Source organism: Pseudonaja textilis, chromosome 1, assembly GCF_049901715.1.
Source record: "Pseudonaja textilis isolate UNSWEBS1 chromosome 1, rPseTex1.2, whole genome shotgun sequence".
NCBI classification, from domain to species: domain Eukaryota; kingdom Metazoa; phylum Chordata; class Lepidosauria; order Squamata; family Elapidae; genus Pseudonaja; species Pseudonaja textilis.
The window spans coordinates 331,930,139-331,945,061 of NC_141990.1; the positions used below are offsets into that span (position 1 = coordinate 331,930,139).

At 40.4% G+C, this 14,923-nt stretch overlaps 1 protein-coding gene across 1 annotated transcript in view; it reads right to left on the minus strand.

Annotated features, from left to right (window-relative positions):
- Positions 1-2,165: 2,165 nt before the first annotated feature.
- Positions 2,166-14,923, minus strand: part of NWD1 (NACHT and WD repeat domain containing 1) — a 31,730-nt gene continuing 18,972 nt past the window's right edge. The window contains exons 11-18 of the mRNA XM_087937245.1: positions 14,006-14,205; positions 10,475-10,747; positions 8,908-8,998; positions 7,409-7,563; positions 6,298-6,574; positions 5,004-5,560; positions 3,994-4,102; positions 2,166-3,692 (exon numbers count right to left, since the gene is read on the minus strand). Of these exons, the coding sequence (XP_087793371.1) occupies positions 3,412-3,692; positions 3,994-4,102; positions 5,004-5,560; positions 6,298-6,574; positions 7,409-7,563; positions 8,908-8,998; positions 10,475-10,747; positions 14,006-14,205 (1,943 nt within the window). The 3' untranslated portion in view covers positions 2,166-3,411. The remainder of the gene's footprint in view (positions 3,693-3,993; positions 4,103-5,003; positions 5,561-6,297; positions 6,575-7,408; positions 7,564-8,907; positions 8,999-10,474; positions 10,748-14,005; positions 14,206-14,923) is intronic.

Here is a 14,923-nt window from a genome sequence, read left to right on the forward strand (position 1 = left end):
GTCAACGGTTTTTTTCAAGCGACCAACGTTTCTTAGTACAGCACAAGACCTTAAATGAGTCGTCAAAGTAAGAGTATCACAACCAGGCAAAGATAGATAACGGCTATATGCAGAGAATTGGATCCTGGGAAATGGAGAAAGGAAAAACTGGAAGGAGTTAAGATGAAGGAGGAGAAATGGAAGAAAGGCTACAGTGACACACCCAAAGGAGAAGGGGCGTGGACGGTGGACCTCCTAAAAACAATGAACACCAATTGCTCACTGTATTAGATGCAGGGATTGAGACGTCAAGCCCTCGGGGCTCAGCTTCGTTTCAGCGCGCAAAGAGTTAACATTGCAGAATTGGCATTAGTCGCCCAGGGTCGTTTAAAGTACTATCCGCCCAATTCTTAAACCGCAGAAAATGGACACTGCCTAAAATTGCCTGGGTATGCTCGATTGCTGGTCCCTCTCCTGCCGCAGGCACGATGCCCTCCAATGGCAGTGCCCCTGTTGATTGTGTGCAAGAAAAACCAAGGGGATGGTGTATTCTCCCATCATGGTTTCCCGCTGCTGTTGCTTGTCAAAAACAGCTGGTGGGTCTAATTATGGGAGAGGCAAAGCAAGGTTAGAAACGTCGAAACTTGCCCCAGCTTTTTGCACAAGTGGATAGAAAGCACCCTAACAATTGACAGGTGGGAATAGTTCAAGGGAAGGGGATGGTTGAAAGCAGAGGTCAAATGACTAAAAGCAGCTTTGCATCTCAAGTTTGCCCCTTTGTAAATATATTGTAACCTTGAACTCAGATACAAAAGGGATGGGAATTGTTTCATCAATTATTTTATCTATATCATGTTTCTCAACCTTGGCAGCTTTAAAATGTGTGTGGGTTTTTAACTCGCATAATTGCAGACTGGGGGATTCTGGGAATTGAAGTCCACACATCTTAAAGTTGCTGGGATTGAGCAACATATTAGATTATTGCAGTTGTGTTCCAAAAGCAGAAGTGGGTTCTGCTTTACATTTGTGCATTTATGTACATTTTTACAGCTTATTAAAACAAATTATTTAGGGGAAAGAATGTAGGATGTAAAGTAGCTCTGTAGCTTGAAATGTAGGGCCTCTAGAAGAAATGTCTACTGATGGTTCACATTCATCACACTCAGCTCCTCCCATCCCTACCAAAAGTGTTGGGGTGTAAGGTTTGGCCTAATATTAGGGATAGATTCAGGAACAAATTGGAAAGTATATCAAGGTTTAGACAGGATATTTCAGAGCTTTTACAATATAGTCCTCAAATGTATGAGCACAACTGGAACCAGAATTTCTATTGCTAAGCAAGGCAGTTGCTAAATGACTTGCAGCCAATCTTATAAACCCTTTTCCTGTTCTTATTAAATGAATCACTGCAGTTTTTAGTGAATCACATAGTTGCTAAGCAAAAGCAGCTTCCTCCATTGACTTTGCTTGTCAGAAATTAACTGGAAAGGTTTCAGTTGGTGATCCCATGACACAAATTAGATACTAAAGTATTGTAAACACGTGCTGGTTGCCAAACACGTGAATTTTGATCATATGACCAAGGAGATGTTGCAACAGTTGTAAGTGTGAGGTCCAATTGTAAGACACTTTTTTCAGTGCCATTATAACTTCAAATCACTTAATTAATGATTGTAAATTGAGGATTGCCTGTACTGAATAAGCCACTTTTACATCTCCTATCATACATCACCAACAGAGAATTTTAATATAAATTTGATCTTTTTCTTTTTGTGCTATATCATCAGACATTGGCGATCATGTTGGCAATCCTATTTTTCTCAAAAAGTGCTGCTGAGTTTTGTCCAAACCAGTCCCTTAGATTTTGAAGCTATGATCTTCTTCTTCTGCCTGGACCTGCAGGACTCACTTAACAAATGAAGTGATTTGCTTAAATACCAGAGCAAAAGAGATTGGAAAACCAGGCACAATTCACTTAGCAGTTATCCTGTTTAGGAATAGAAATTCTGGTACCAATTGTGGTTGTAAGTCTAGGACTAATGCAATTTTACAATTTAACAAATATCTGAGATAGGCTTTCTAGAAGTCTTTGTTCCTTTATAAAAAGAAAAAAGAAAAAATAGGGAATACACATTTATTTTGCAATATTTAATTTATTTACAAATACATATGCATTTTAAACCCATTTTGAATTTTGCAACATTTTCATTTGTAAACTGCTCTTGAACTCCATTATTCCCCTTAATTAGAAGATGTCATTCATTAAAAAAAATCCAGTGATTATAAAATAATTTTGTACACATATGATCCTGATGAGTCTTCAAACATTCAGCTACCTGCCATAAGAAAGAAATGGTCAGAGCTGATCATGAATATCCAACATGGATGGATTTACGCAGTCTAGGATACAGAGAATGAGCCAGCCCTAATCTTTCCTGTAGCAGCACCTGGGATGGCTTCCTACCATTGCTGAAAACCAGTAGACCAGTTTTCTGCTATTTTGAGGTAAGGAGCCCAAAATATTTCTAATGAAAACTTAAATAGGGTTGCTAAGAACAAATAATTCCTATACACTCATAGTTCTTTATTTATATTATGATTTTTCCCCATAGAATAAAAAGAAACAAACAAAAAAGTGGAAAAAATAAACTCAAAAGATATATAAATGACTTCTAACCTTCAATAGCTACAATCTTATTGCCCCTCCTCCATTTTAGATATTATATAAGTCCTTCTTTTAATTCAAATCTTTCTTAATCTTGAAATCCATAAATCGTCATTCATCATTATTTCTTCTTTCAGCAAAAAAACCATATAAGTTTCCAATCTTTTGAAAAAGTTTTGGTGTTTTTTTTTCTCTGACTAAACAGGTCAGTTTTGCTATTTCTAAGAATTCTGACATTTTCATAATCTATTGTGGATTGTCCTTATTCTTCTATTAAACTCATACAATACTTTCAAATCCTAGCAGAAAAAATAAGAAGAAATAGCCTATCACTGTATTATGTAAGCTCTCCCAAATGTCCACCGCTAAAAGGTTGCTGTCTCCTATATTAGGTAGTCATTCTATTCCAGAACTCAAGGTTCAGTGATAATAAGGAAATAAAAAGCAGTTTGAACTAATGGTTAAGGTGCTGGCCTAGGAACTAGAGACCGTGAGTTCTGGTCCTGCTTTGGGCATAAAAAACAGAGTGGGTGACTTTGAGCTAGTCACTCTCTTTCAGCCCAACCCACCTCACAGGGCTGTTGTGGGGCAAATAGGAGGAGGGAGGAGTATTAGGTATGTTTGCTGCCTTGAGTTATTTATAAACAATAGTAAAGGCAGAAAAATAAACAAATACTCTAAGGAAGTGAGGAAACAACCAAGTGAAGTTCACTTGTGGATGACAAGGTAGACATTCAAGTCATTCTTTGTCAGTCTTTGTCGTTACTTCACACAATCCTACAAATTTGTGATAGCTTGTTGGTACAGCTCGGAGCATTCCTTAGATTGCCCTGAATCTCTCCTGGATTCTGGCTCTCTTTTGGCCGAGATTTCATTGTGTACGTTGCTTTAACACTGCTGAGCATATCATTGCAAAAGTTGATGGCCTGTGGGCTGTGGAATCTCTCCCGCATGAGGTAGCCAAGTTGTGTTGTTGCAACAAAGCCTTCAGCTGTTGACACCATCCTGGTAATTTTTGCATGCACAAACTGAACTGCTAAGAGGGCCCCTGTGGAAAATGGGAACATGCCAGTGTCACAACAAGGAACTCAAATTATATTCAAACATTTTTTCCACCTCACAGCATTTCAGCAGGAGGGATCCAGATAGCAGCTTTAATCACACAGTTGGAGCTACTATCTTGAATTTCTTTACCCTTCTTCACCCCACACCTGCTTCAATATCCTACCACACATTTGAAGGAGATGAAGACACCTTGGTTTATTCCCCCAACTTTATGACAAGCTTTGAGAGTGCTACCTTATAAGATAACAGTGTCCAAACTTGCAGATTCCTAAAAATATGCTTACCTCGTGAGACATCCCACACTGTAATACGTTGATCCAAAGAGCTGATGAACAGGTACTGGTCATCCATTGAAAAACATGCACAGAAAATGTCACGGGAAAAGGAATCTTGCTGGGAAGAAAGGAACAAACAAACAAACAATGTTTTGGAAAAGTAATTCAATTCTACCAGAAAACAAACTGAAAAACAACATGCAAGACCAGATCAGTGGGAGAGCAAACAGGAGACAAATAAACTTGCTGAGGTGAGTCTCTAGAGATAAACATAAAAGCCACTGTTGGAGTGATAGCAAACAGAAGGAAAATATATTTTTTCTAAAACTTCTCTTCAATGCAGTCAGATTTAGACTAGATTATCCATCTCTAAAACCCTTAATTGCTTGAAAGCTGGATATCTTTGCTACCGTCTATTCCCAGGGTCTCTGCCTTGAAAGTGGATTATGTCCAAGTCCTTCCATTCAAGGAATGCCATCTCCATGGACCACACCAACAAACTGTTTGTGCTAACCTGCCTCTTTTCTGGAAGCTAGTATCTCTAGAATGAAAATTATGAATAATGGGCAGGAGAATATATCTAAATAAAGAAGGCACCCAAGTCAATTCAATAGTAAACTCTAGCTCTCCCTCAATCACTTGATTTCTTTTCACGAAACAGATACAAAATTGCTTTCTTGGCACAGTACAGATAAGATTTACAATGTCCTTCTAGAGGGTTTTTTTAATATTCCTATCTCAGGCATTTCCTGGGACTCTCCCATGCAAGTATGAATTAGATCTGAATCTAGCTTTCTTAAGATCAGCTAAGTGCTGCCAATTACTGTGAAAAGCTTCATGTACTGAGATTGAGATTTGAGGAAATGTTAATATTTTAATTCCCCATCATGGTAGCTGTTCTGAAGTCTTCAGATGTTAATGCTCCTCTGTTCCCTCAGGATTACCTTCCATCTCTCCTCTAATGTCAGTTTTACATTCTAACTGGACATACCAACTTTGTGGAAGAGCAGAAATTCTACCTTCTGGAAAAACATCTGGTGCTCCCAGGAGCAGAGCTGAACATCCCAGAGACACAGCAGTGAATCTTCTGAGCCACTCAGCAGCCATTTCTCTCCATGGCTGGTCATCAGGCAGGTGATGCAGTTCCCATGAGCTTCTAGTGGGAACACATGGGCCTCCAAGCAGTAGTACATGAAGAGCTCCCCATTGGTCATTCCATAGAGCACCCGGTATCCAGACAGAAGAGCCACGTTAGAAATTGTGGCACCAGGGATCTGTGTGTAAAAGGTGTAAGCCGGGCGGTCAATCAAGAGACCCATCTCTTCCTGATGCAGATCCAGGACCTGCACAAGGTCATCACAGGCAACTGCCAGCTGATCTTCCTTCTGAGTGAGTGCCAAGTTGCAAATGGGTTTTGGGTTCTCTGATGGAGGGATGCAACCAACATCTTGCCTGGAATCCAAGGGAAACACCAGCACTGTTCCAGAAACCAGTCCAACAAAGAGAAGATTCTTCTGCTCAGCCACTTCCAGACACTGGACTGGAGCCGATGCATCCAATTTATCATGCTCCTTTCCTGGTGGGAGACAAATGTCAACAAGCACTGCCAATTCCTCCTGCTGTAGGTACTTCTCGACTTACAACCACAGTTGGAACTGGAATTTCTATTGCTAAGCAAGGCAATAGTATTCTCAGAAAGGAAAAAAAAATACCTGGTGAACCATTATCTATGGAAGATAGGAGGCCTGGCTATCAGAGCCATAGTGGCACAGTGGTTAGAATTCAGTACTGCAGGCTAACTCTGCTCATTGCCAGGAGTTCAATCCTGACCTGCTCAAGGTTGACTCAGCCTTCCATTCTTCCAAGATTGGTAAAATGAGGACCCAGAATGTTGAAGGCAATGTTGAAACCTCTTAGAGAGGGCTGTGAATCACTATGAAAGGTTATATACCTTTAAGTGCTATTGCTATTACTAACAGAGGGGTCATATCTACAGGTACAGGACTATCTACAGTTGTCTTTGCCCCTTTGACTCAGTCTGGTAGGCAGGTATGCTCCATATCCCATCAATTTAAACTATGACATTGCCAACAGTGGAAAGGAAGAGATATAGTTCTCAGAGATACAATCTAATCAATCTGCTTTCTGGTAAGTCACTTTGTGAATGGCGAGTCTCTCTATTACAGCTATTTTGCCAGAATGTCCCTGACATGCTCTCCAAACTCCAAATGCCCCCAAAGTTTCCCTCTTTCTGTTCTGGAGCATTTGACCCAAAGTTTCTCTGCTAAACTTTTTGGCAGGGGTATCACTTACCTGCCTCTGTATCCCAAATGACAACACTAGAGCTGTAATAATCTTGGGGAAAATAAATGTATTTGGCATTGTGGGAAAGCCTGATGCAGCTCTTGCTTGCCATATAAGGTGGGAGTAGTTTGTGCTTGCGATCACAGCTGAGGTCCCAGACTCTGAGGTGAGATGTGTGGCAAGAGGCGGATACCAGGGTAACATCCCAGAGAGCCAGGTGTGTAGAAGGCGTCCCGGTATCAGTCAAAACATCTGTCAGCAAACCCTGTTTGGCTAGACACCAGACCTAGGTAGAAGAAGAAGCTGACTAAGGAAGGAGACAATTTCATTGCATGGTGGAGCTCATTGAGCAAAACAGGTTTAGGAGCTATGAACCAGAGATAAAGATTTGGATCTCAGAGGCTAGAAAAGTGGTCTGATTTTTCAGCCCAAGAATAGTGAAACTTCCTAGCTGTGCTTGACAACATGATCCTATGCATTTATTTAAAAGTTCTTCCTGGTTAAAAGGAAAATACTTCTAGAGTACTTATAAACAACCTGTCCTCAGGGACCACCAAATTCATAATTTTAAATCCTGTGGACCAGAGACCAGAGACCCTGGGAAAATCCCAAAAAAAGTCTGCAGGAAAATTCCCCACCCTGTTTTCCTACCAATCCATCATTCTTTATTTGGGATTGCAAGATACCGTCTTCAGCTTCATTCTCAGGGGTGTTGGGGGGTGGGGTGGGGAGAGAAAGAGAGACTTTTGGCTTCATGCAAGGAAAGCAGCAGAAGTCTTTCTTTCTCTCCCCCAAACTCTAACAGAAACGTGTCTGTGTGAGGCTTCCTGACAAGTAGTAACATAGTTTTCTATCCTTTTGAGCTATGAAAACTGCCCTAATAAATCCTGACCTAATCTTAGCTACAACTAAGCTAATCCCATACACAGCTGTAACTGTGTGATTGAAACTTCAGCTCTTTTTATGCCCATCACGTGCATGATACATATAGCTTCAACCACACAATGGCCAATTTGACTTGTTTCCTCCCCCCGACCCCCACCGCCCTCATCATAGAATGCCCTTGCCTTAGTCACATGTGAAACACACCTGTTTTGAAACATTACCCTATGCCTCTTACCCATATGCATTCATCCTGGGAACTTGTGACGATGGTGGTATGATCTGCTGAAATAGCAGCTGCACAAACCTCAGCAGAATGCAGCAAATCTGAGGCCAGGAGTTGATGGAATCCTGTCACGTTGCCCAGGAAAACTCTTACACGGTGCCCAAAACCTGGAACAATGCAGTATGCAAAATGAGATAGTGGCGTCCATAATAAGTGCGATGATGTTAAAATGACGGTGCAGGCATGATGAGGTCATCATGAAAAGCATGCAAATATGTAGGTCACGTAAGAACTGAATAGGAACTCAAATATCAGGTTCTGCTCTGGCACTCTGGTGTGCAAAAAGCTCATTGCATTGGCCAATAACCCAACTGAACCATAGCTTATACATCCACATTGACACACATCCCTGCCAAGACAATAGATAACCTGCCACTCCTGCCAAGGCAGGGATGTCAAACTCAGTTTCATTGAGGGCTGCATCAAGATTGGGAAGCATGACCAGCTCGATGTCATTTACACTGGGGGCACCTGTAGTGGCCCAAGCACTCTGCTAGTGAAACTGGGCTCCCAAACTCTGTTTTTGGCTGCGATGGCCTCCTGCAACCTTCTGTCAGCAAAAATAGAGCTCGGGAAGGCAAAGTGTGACCCTCACGAGCTCCATTTTCACTGGCAGAGGTACTTTGCTGTTTCTAGGGCAGTCCCGCAGCCCAGTTCTAAACACCATGCAGGCTGGATCTCGCCTGCGGGCCTTGTCTTTGGCACTCCGTGCCAAGTCAATAGCCAACTATAATTGTTTTCAGAGTATGGTGGTTTTTTATTTTTGGGATGTGAGGGAGAGCTTTATGTGTAAAGAAGCTATTGTCTTGGAAGTGGACTATGATAGGGCTATGCCCAATGCCCTCCTTAATTCGCCCCTACTTTCCTTCCTACTTCTTATTTACAAAATTAAGTGGGAAGCTGACATAAGGCAAAGTACCAGCATCTAGCACCATCTAGATTGATCAGAATGCCTCCAGTCTCAATATAAGATGTACATTTTAGGTGCAAAATTGCTAAAAAGAAAGAGAGAGAGTCAAAGACAAAGCTAACTAGATTAGAATATAGAAGACATCTAGGTGGGGATGGTGAGAGACCATGAAGGGACCCTTCTGATGAATGGAAATTTCATGATTAAAGACAGCCATTATAGAAATCATTTTTGTAAGAATGTCCCATCATTGCATTTTACTTTTTGTAAGCTGTAAGAAGTCTACATGATTCAGTAGTAGACAGATTTAAGTAACAATAACAATTACGACAACATATGCTGAACATCCCAAATGTGCCCGCTGGCAAAAAAATTTTTTGCTAGTTTTTGCCAAGTGTCAAGTGATTAAAGCCAATCTTCTAGGCTTACAGAGATTAGAAGATCAGCATTAGCCTTAGGCAGCTACTTTGTTGATATGATACAGCTATTAAATGACATTATTCACCAATGTAGAGTAAGGGAGCAGGATATTCACTCAAACCTGTTGCCAGGAGAGATTCGTCTTTTGAAAGCACCACAAAGCTGATCCTTTCTGGGAGCTTTTCCAGCAGGCTGTGTCCATCAGAAGAGATCTGTCAAGAGAGGCACGATTGGGGGTGGTTGATTGAGTAATAAGAGATCTCACCTCCATCCCATTCCGCCCCCATCCTCGCCATGTGTCTTTGTTTTTAATATTTGGTTTTAACTTTTTATGTTTTAGCTTAGATGTAACTGTAAGCCGCCCAGATTTACCCCATGGTAAGTAAGTAAGTAAGTAAGTAAGTAAGTAAGTAAGTAAGTAAGTGAAGGAAGGAAGGAAGGAAGGAAGGAAGGAAGGAAGGAAGGAAGGAAGGAAGGAAGGAAGGAAGGAAGGAAGGAAAGAAAGAAAGAAAGAAAGAAAGAAAGAAAGAAAGAAAGAAAGAAAGAAAGAAAGAAAGAAAGAAAGAGGAAGAAAGAAATGGTTTGAATCCATTCCCAACCTGGGCATTTTAGCTTTCTTGGATATAAGGATAGAGTAGAGAAAGCCTGAGTACCTACTGATCCCATGAAAGAGTTATAATTCTGGAAGTAAGATGTTCTATATCCGTGATGGCGAACCTATGGCACACATGCCAGAAGTGGCACGCAGAGCCATTTCTGCCGGCATGCGAGAGGTCGCCTGGAAGAGCCCCACTGCAAATCCACACGTGCGCCACCACCCAACAGCTGATTATCAGGTATTTGGTACGCATGTGCGGGGGGCAGGGGTGCACAGGAGATGCTATAAACCACTTAGAGAGGGCTGTGAAGCACTGTGAAGGGGTATATAAGTCTAAGTGCTATTGCTATTGCTAGATCAGGGGTCCCCAACTCCTGGGCTCTGGCCTGATCCAGCATTATGGCCCATTTGGAACTGAGCTGTGCAAACGGTGGGCAAGTGCACGAGTGTCGAACTAGTGCATGCACACACAAAGTTCCATTGTGCAAGTGGGGTGCGTGTACACCCACTGCTTGTGCAAATGGAGCTTCATGCATGCTTGCCCACATTCCCCGCCCACCCACCACCAGCAACGCTGGTCCATCTCCAAAGAGGGACAGGATAAGGTTGCTTAAAACCTTGAAGAGTTGTAGGACAGGGATGGACTTTTTTTTGCCACAGTTGCGAAGTGAATCTGGTTCTCCAGCTGACTTTGCTTTTTGGAAGCTAGCTGAGAAGGTTACAAATGGTGATCATATGAACCTGAGATGCTGCAACCATCACAAATGCATGTCAGTTGTCAAGCACCTGAATGTTGGTCATGTAATTATGGAAATGCTGAGATGGTTGTAAGTCCAAGAGCCAGTTGTAAGTCCCTTTTTGGGGGGCCATTGGAAATTCATATAGTCACTAAATGCATAGTTATAAATTGAGGACTATCTGTAGGGTCCCTAATACCAAAAGGCTCCTCAGGCCTGAAATAAGATTTCTCCAAGGCATCTGCAACAAAACCAAAACACTGTGGCATCCTACTGTTCCCACATCCAAAGATATCTCTTGGGTGACCCATGTTCCCTCTCCCTAAGTAGGGATATAGTAGAAGAACAAGCACCATCAAGAGAGAGCCCTTGCTGAAGCCGGCCACCATCCTGCCCAGTGTGTGGAGCAATATAGTGCATGTTGGTGTCTCTTCTCCCAGCCCTATCAGTTCCTGCTTGGAGTGTAGCTGTCCACTGATGCTGTCCCACAGGCTGAAAACACCCCGTTCAGATACAGTCACAATCACCAGCCTTGGTACAAACACAGTTCCACAGAGCCATTGGTCTGGAGGCTCAGCAGAGATCTGGAAAACGGGTACAGCTGTCTCCAGATGCCAAGCGCTGACCTAGGAGCAAGAGGAAAAACCCATTCAAGCTCTCTTTCCTTTTTTAATCCTCTTCTCTGTACAGCACAATTTTCTTTCTTATGAATAAAGAGCAACAGCTCTTCTTTATTGTGTCTAAATTTAAGGAGATACATTAAACTCAAGACATTTGAGCCGCAGTCCCAGAAAATCTGCTAACTAAATCAATAATCTGTTAGAAGATTATTTTCTATTATAGCAAGTAGACTAAAAAGAATGTTAAATGAGCATATATATGAAGATCAAAATGGATTTCTCCCGACCAGACAAATCAGGAACAACTTAAGAATAGTACTAGATGTCTTAGAATTTTACGAAGCCCACCCCAAAAACAAATTGCACTTATGTTTTTAGATGCAGAGAAGGTCTTTGATAATTTAAATTGGCAATTTTTAATCCAAAAAATTTATAAATTTTGAAAAAATTTGAAAATACTATAACTACCATTTATGATACACAACAGGCTAATATTATAATAAATGGGGAATATACCCGCCCAATAAAAATAGAAAAAGGAGTCAGACAGGGCTGCCCACTCTCACCCCTGCTCTTCATATTATCATTAGAAACATTACTAATGCGAATTAGACAGAACCCAGACATAAAAGGATTAAAGGTTAAGAAAGAAGAATATAAGTTGCAAGCGTTTGCGGATGGTATGGACTAAAATTGATGAATGAATTAGAACAATTTGGAGCAGTAGCAGGACTTAAAATTAATAGGAAGAAAACAAAAGTAATGACTAAAAATTTAACAGAAAAACAGAAAATAGAACTAGAAGAAGTTATGGGAATACAAGTGATAAAGAAAGTTAAATACTTAGGAATATGGTTGACAGCACATTGTAAGACACTTAAGGAAAATAATTACGATAAATTGATGCAACAGGTAAAGAAGGATTTAGAAACATGGGGCAAGCTGCAACTGTCATTATTAGGCAGGATTGCTGCTATTAAAAGAACATTCTTCCAAAATTCCTATATATATTTCAGACGATCCCAATCAAAGTACACAAAAAATTTTTTGAAGAACTTAATAAAATAACTGTAAAATTTATCTGGCAAGGGAAAAAACCTAGAATAAATTTAAAGGCAATGCAGGATATGAAGAGCAGGGGAGAGCTGGCACTTCCAAATTGGGAGTTGTATTATAGTGCAGCCTCTTTAGTACAGTTGAAGGAATGGTGAATTTAACCAATAAGAGAATATTATTCTTAGAAGGCCATGAGTTGCAGAGGGGGTGGCATGCTTTTTTATGGGATGTAGGGAAAACTAGCCAGAAATATTTTCACAGACACCTAATCAGAGACTCATTATTAACTAATTGGAAGAAAGTACGGAAAAAACACTATTTAAAAATACCAATTTGGATTTCAACAATGGAGGCGATGATTTACCCAAATAATCTGGATATCACTAAAATGAATAAATATAAGGATCTATTGGATACACAAGGAAATTTGAAATCGCGGCAAGAACTTCAAGAGCAGGGACTAAAAATTGATCAGTGGGCATATCTTCAAATTCCAAGTAGATATAAACAGGACAAGAAAGAATTCAGAATTAACAATAAACTCCAGCAATTAGATAAAATTTTATTAGGATCAGGCAAAAAAAAATATAACAAAATTTTATAATTATTTATTAGAAGTAGAATTAGAAGAAGAAATTGTAAAAGGGAACATGATAGCCTGGAGTAGGAATATAGGACGTAGCATCACCATTACAGAATGGGAAAAGGTCTGGGGTAGAAATAATAAAATTACAAAATCGGTAGCATACAAAGAAAATGCCTATAAAATGTTTTATAGATGGCACCTTCCTCCTTCGAGATTAGCGAAGATGCACCCCAATATGAGTCCGAATTGCTGGAAATGCAAAAAAAAAGAGGGAACTTTTTTCCATATGTGGAAAATATGTCCTGTACAGAAGCTCAAAAATATTGGCAGAAAATTAGAAATTGGCTGGAAGGAATGACAAGATAACAGATCGAATTCAAACCAGAGTCCTTTCTGTTAGGGATCTTTGATAAACAAATATCAAAAAAAAGTGAAATATATGATAATGCACATTTTGACAGTGGCCAGATTGGCTTTTGCACAATGTTGGAAGCAGCCTCATGTTCCATCAGAGGAGATGATCATTCAAAAAATTTCAAGTTGTGCAGAAATGGACAAATTAACTTTGGCATTAAAAAATAAAGACACTTTAATATACTACAACAGCTGGAACTGCTGGTGCAAATGGATAGACCAAAGATAGACTTTACACTAAAAGGCAAAAGAGGATAGGATAAATCCATAGTAGTGATACACAGATATATGTAAGGATTAGGTGTGTGTATATGGCATAAAAGAAGGATAAAAAAGAGGTTTTACAAACTGTTGAAGATGAGAATGTTTTTAATTGTTTTCTATTTTTTTCTGTCTATTTTCTTCTCCCTTTCTTCTTTTTCTCTCTTTCATTTATGTATGTGTTGTTGGTTTGTTTTAATTGTAAAATCAATAAAATTTATTTAAAAAAAGAAGAAGATTATTCTGTCTTTAACTGCAGAGGTGGATACATAGATGTGCATTGTTGACTCCCAAATTCAATTTTGTCCACACAGCAAAGTTAATGGTATTTAATTTCATTGTACGAGGTGCAATGACAATAAAGTAAAGTAAATTAAACTAAAGAACCCATTCTTCTTCAGATGGTCTTAAGCTTCAACTTCCATCATTCCCAGATATAATGATCAATAGTTAAAAGTGATGGGTGCTGTGTCTGTTTCCATCTGGAAGGTCAGTCTTTCCCTACTCCCTCTATTATCCAAATAATACTCTTGAAAGCTTGTTAATGCCAATTCAGAGATTGTAGATTTGTTCCTGAGAATCTCACACAGATTTCTTTCTTTCTTCCTCTCCCCCTTCCCTTCCATTTCCCTCCCTTCCTCCTCCTTCTCCTCCTTTTCTCTCTCTCTCTCTCTCTCTCTTTCCTTCTCTCTTTCAGTAACTTTCTGAACGCTCAACCAGAATTTCCCTCCTGAATTTGGCTTCTCTTTGTGATCCTGATTCTCCAGAGTATTTCCTCTTCCAGATTATCCAGAGTATCCAACAAGATCAAAGGAAGCCTTACAATATTCTCAATATATTTATTTCATTACTTCCATGCCTCTGCCCTGAAGACCCCTGCCCGCATTTTGGACCTGCTTCATTGCTTAGCTGTCCCCTCCCCTCCACATGTGTGGTGGGTTCCATACCTCCAAACCTGATGCCCAGTATATCATCTGGTTCTTTTCATCAATATGCAACTGGCAACACTTCAACTCTCCAGGATGAACATTGTGGATAGAGAAGTCCTCCCTGGCAGATTCCAGACGCCACAAGCGCAGCGTCCGATCCATGGCCACCGAGGCAGCACGGGAACCTTTCCCAAATAATTTCACACATTTCACTTCAGCTGCAAGACAGAAAAGATGGGGCAAGGAAGATCCTCAGAAGATCACCCAGCATGCTCACAAATCTGATCGCAGTTCTGGTGGAGCAACCTACAGATCAAGATGAAGAACTTGTAGTCTTTGTACTTACAGTCCCTTGTAGTTTGAAATGGAACTTATAGCTCAGTTTCAAAAAAAACCTCTCTATATATGAGCAATTCAGAATCAGCCAAAGGAGGTGTATCTCTTTCTTGGCATCCTTCTACCTAGGGACGGAAAGTGACTGGAAGATGTCAGATTGACAAATGAAAAAAGAATGAAGGGGAAGCTTCAAAAATTGTCCATTCAGTATTTTCACCAGCACTTTTGGCTCTGCTCCTGTCTATATACTGAAGTTGTATCTCCTTCTACCCAATGGGGAGGAAGTCAAAATTCAGTCATGTGGTTGTGATTGCCACCTTGACTTTTTCTAACCCCTCACTCTATAGACAATCCTGTTCCCTAAGCTAAAAGCCTGTGACTTAGTTTCAGTGGTGGGATTCAAAATTTTTTACTTCCGTTTCTGTGAGCGTGACTTGGTGGGCGTGGCAGGGGAAGAATACTATAAAATCTCCAGTCAGTGGGAGTATTTGCCGGTTCTCCGAACTACTCAAAATTTCCACTACCGGTTCTCCAGAACTGATCAGAACCTGCTGAATACCACCTCTGCTTAATTGGTAGAATAAAAGATGGGGACTGTAG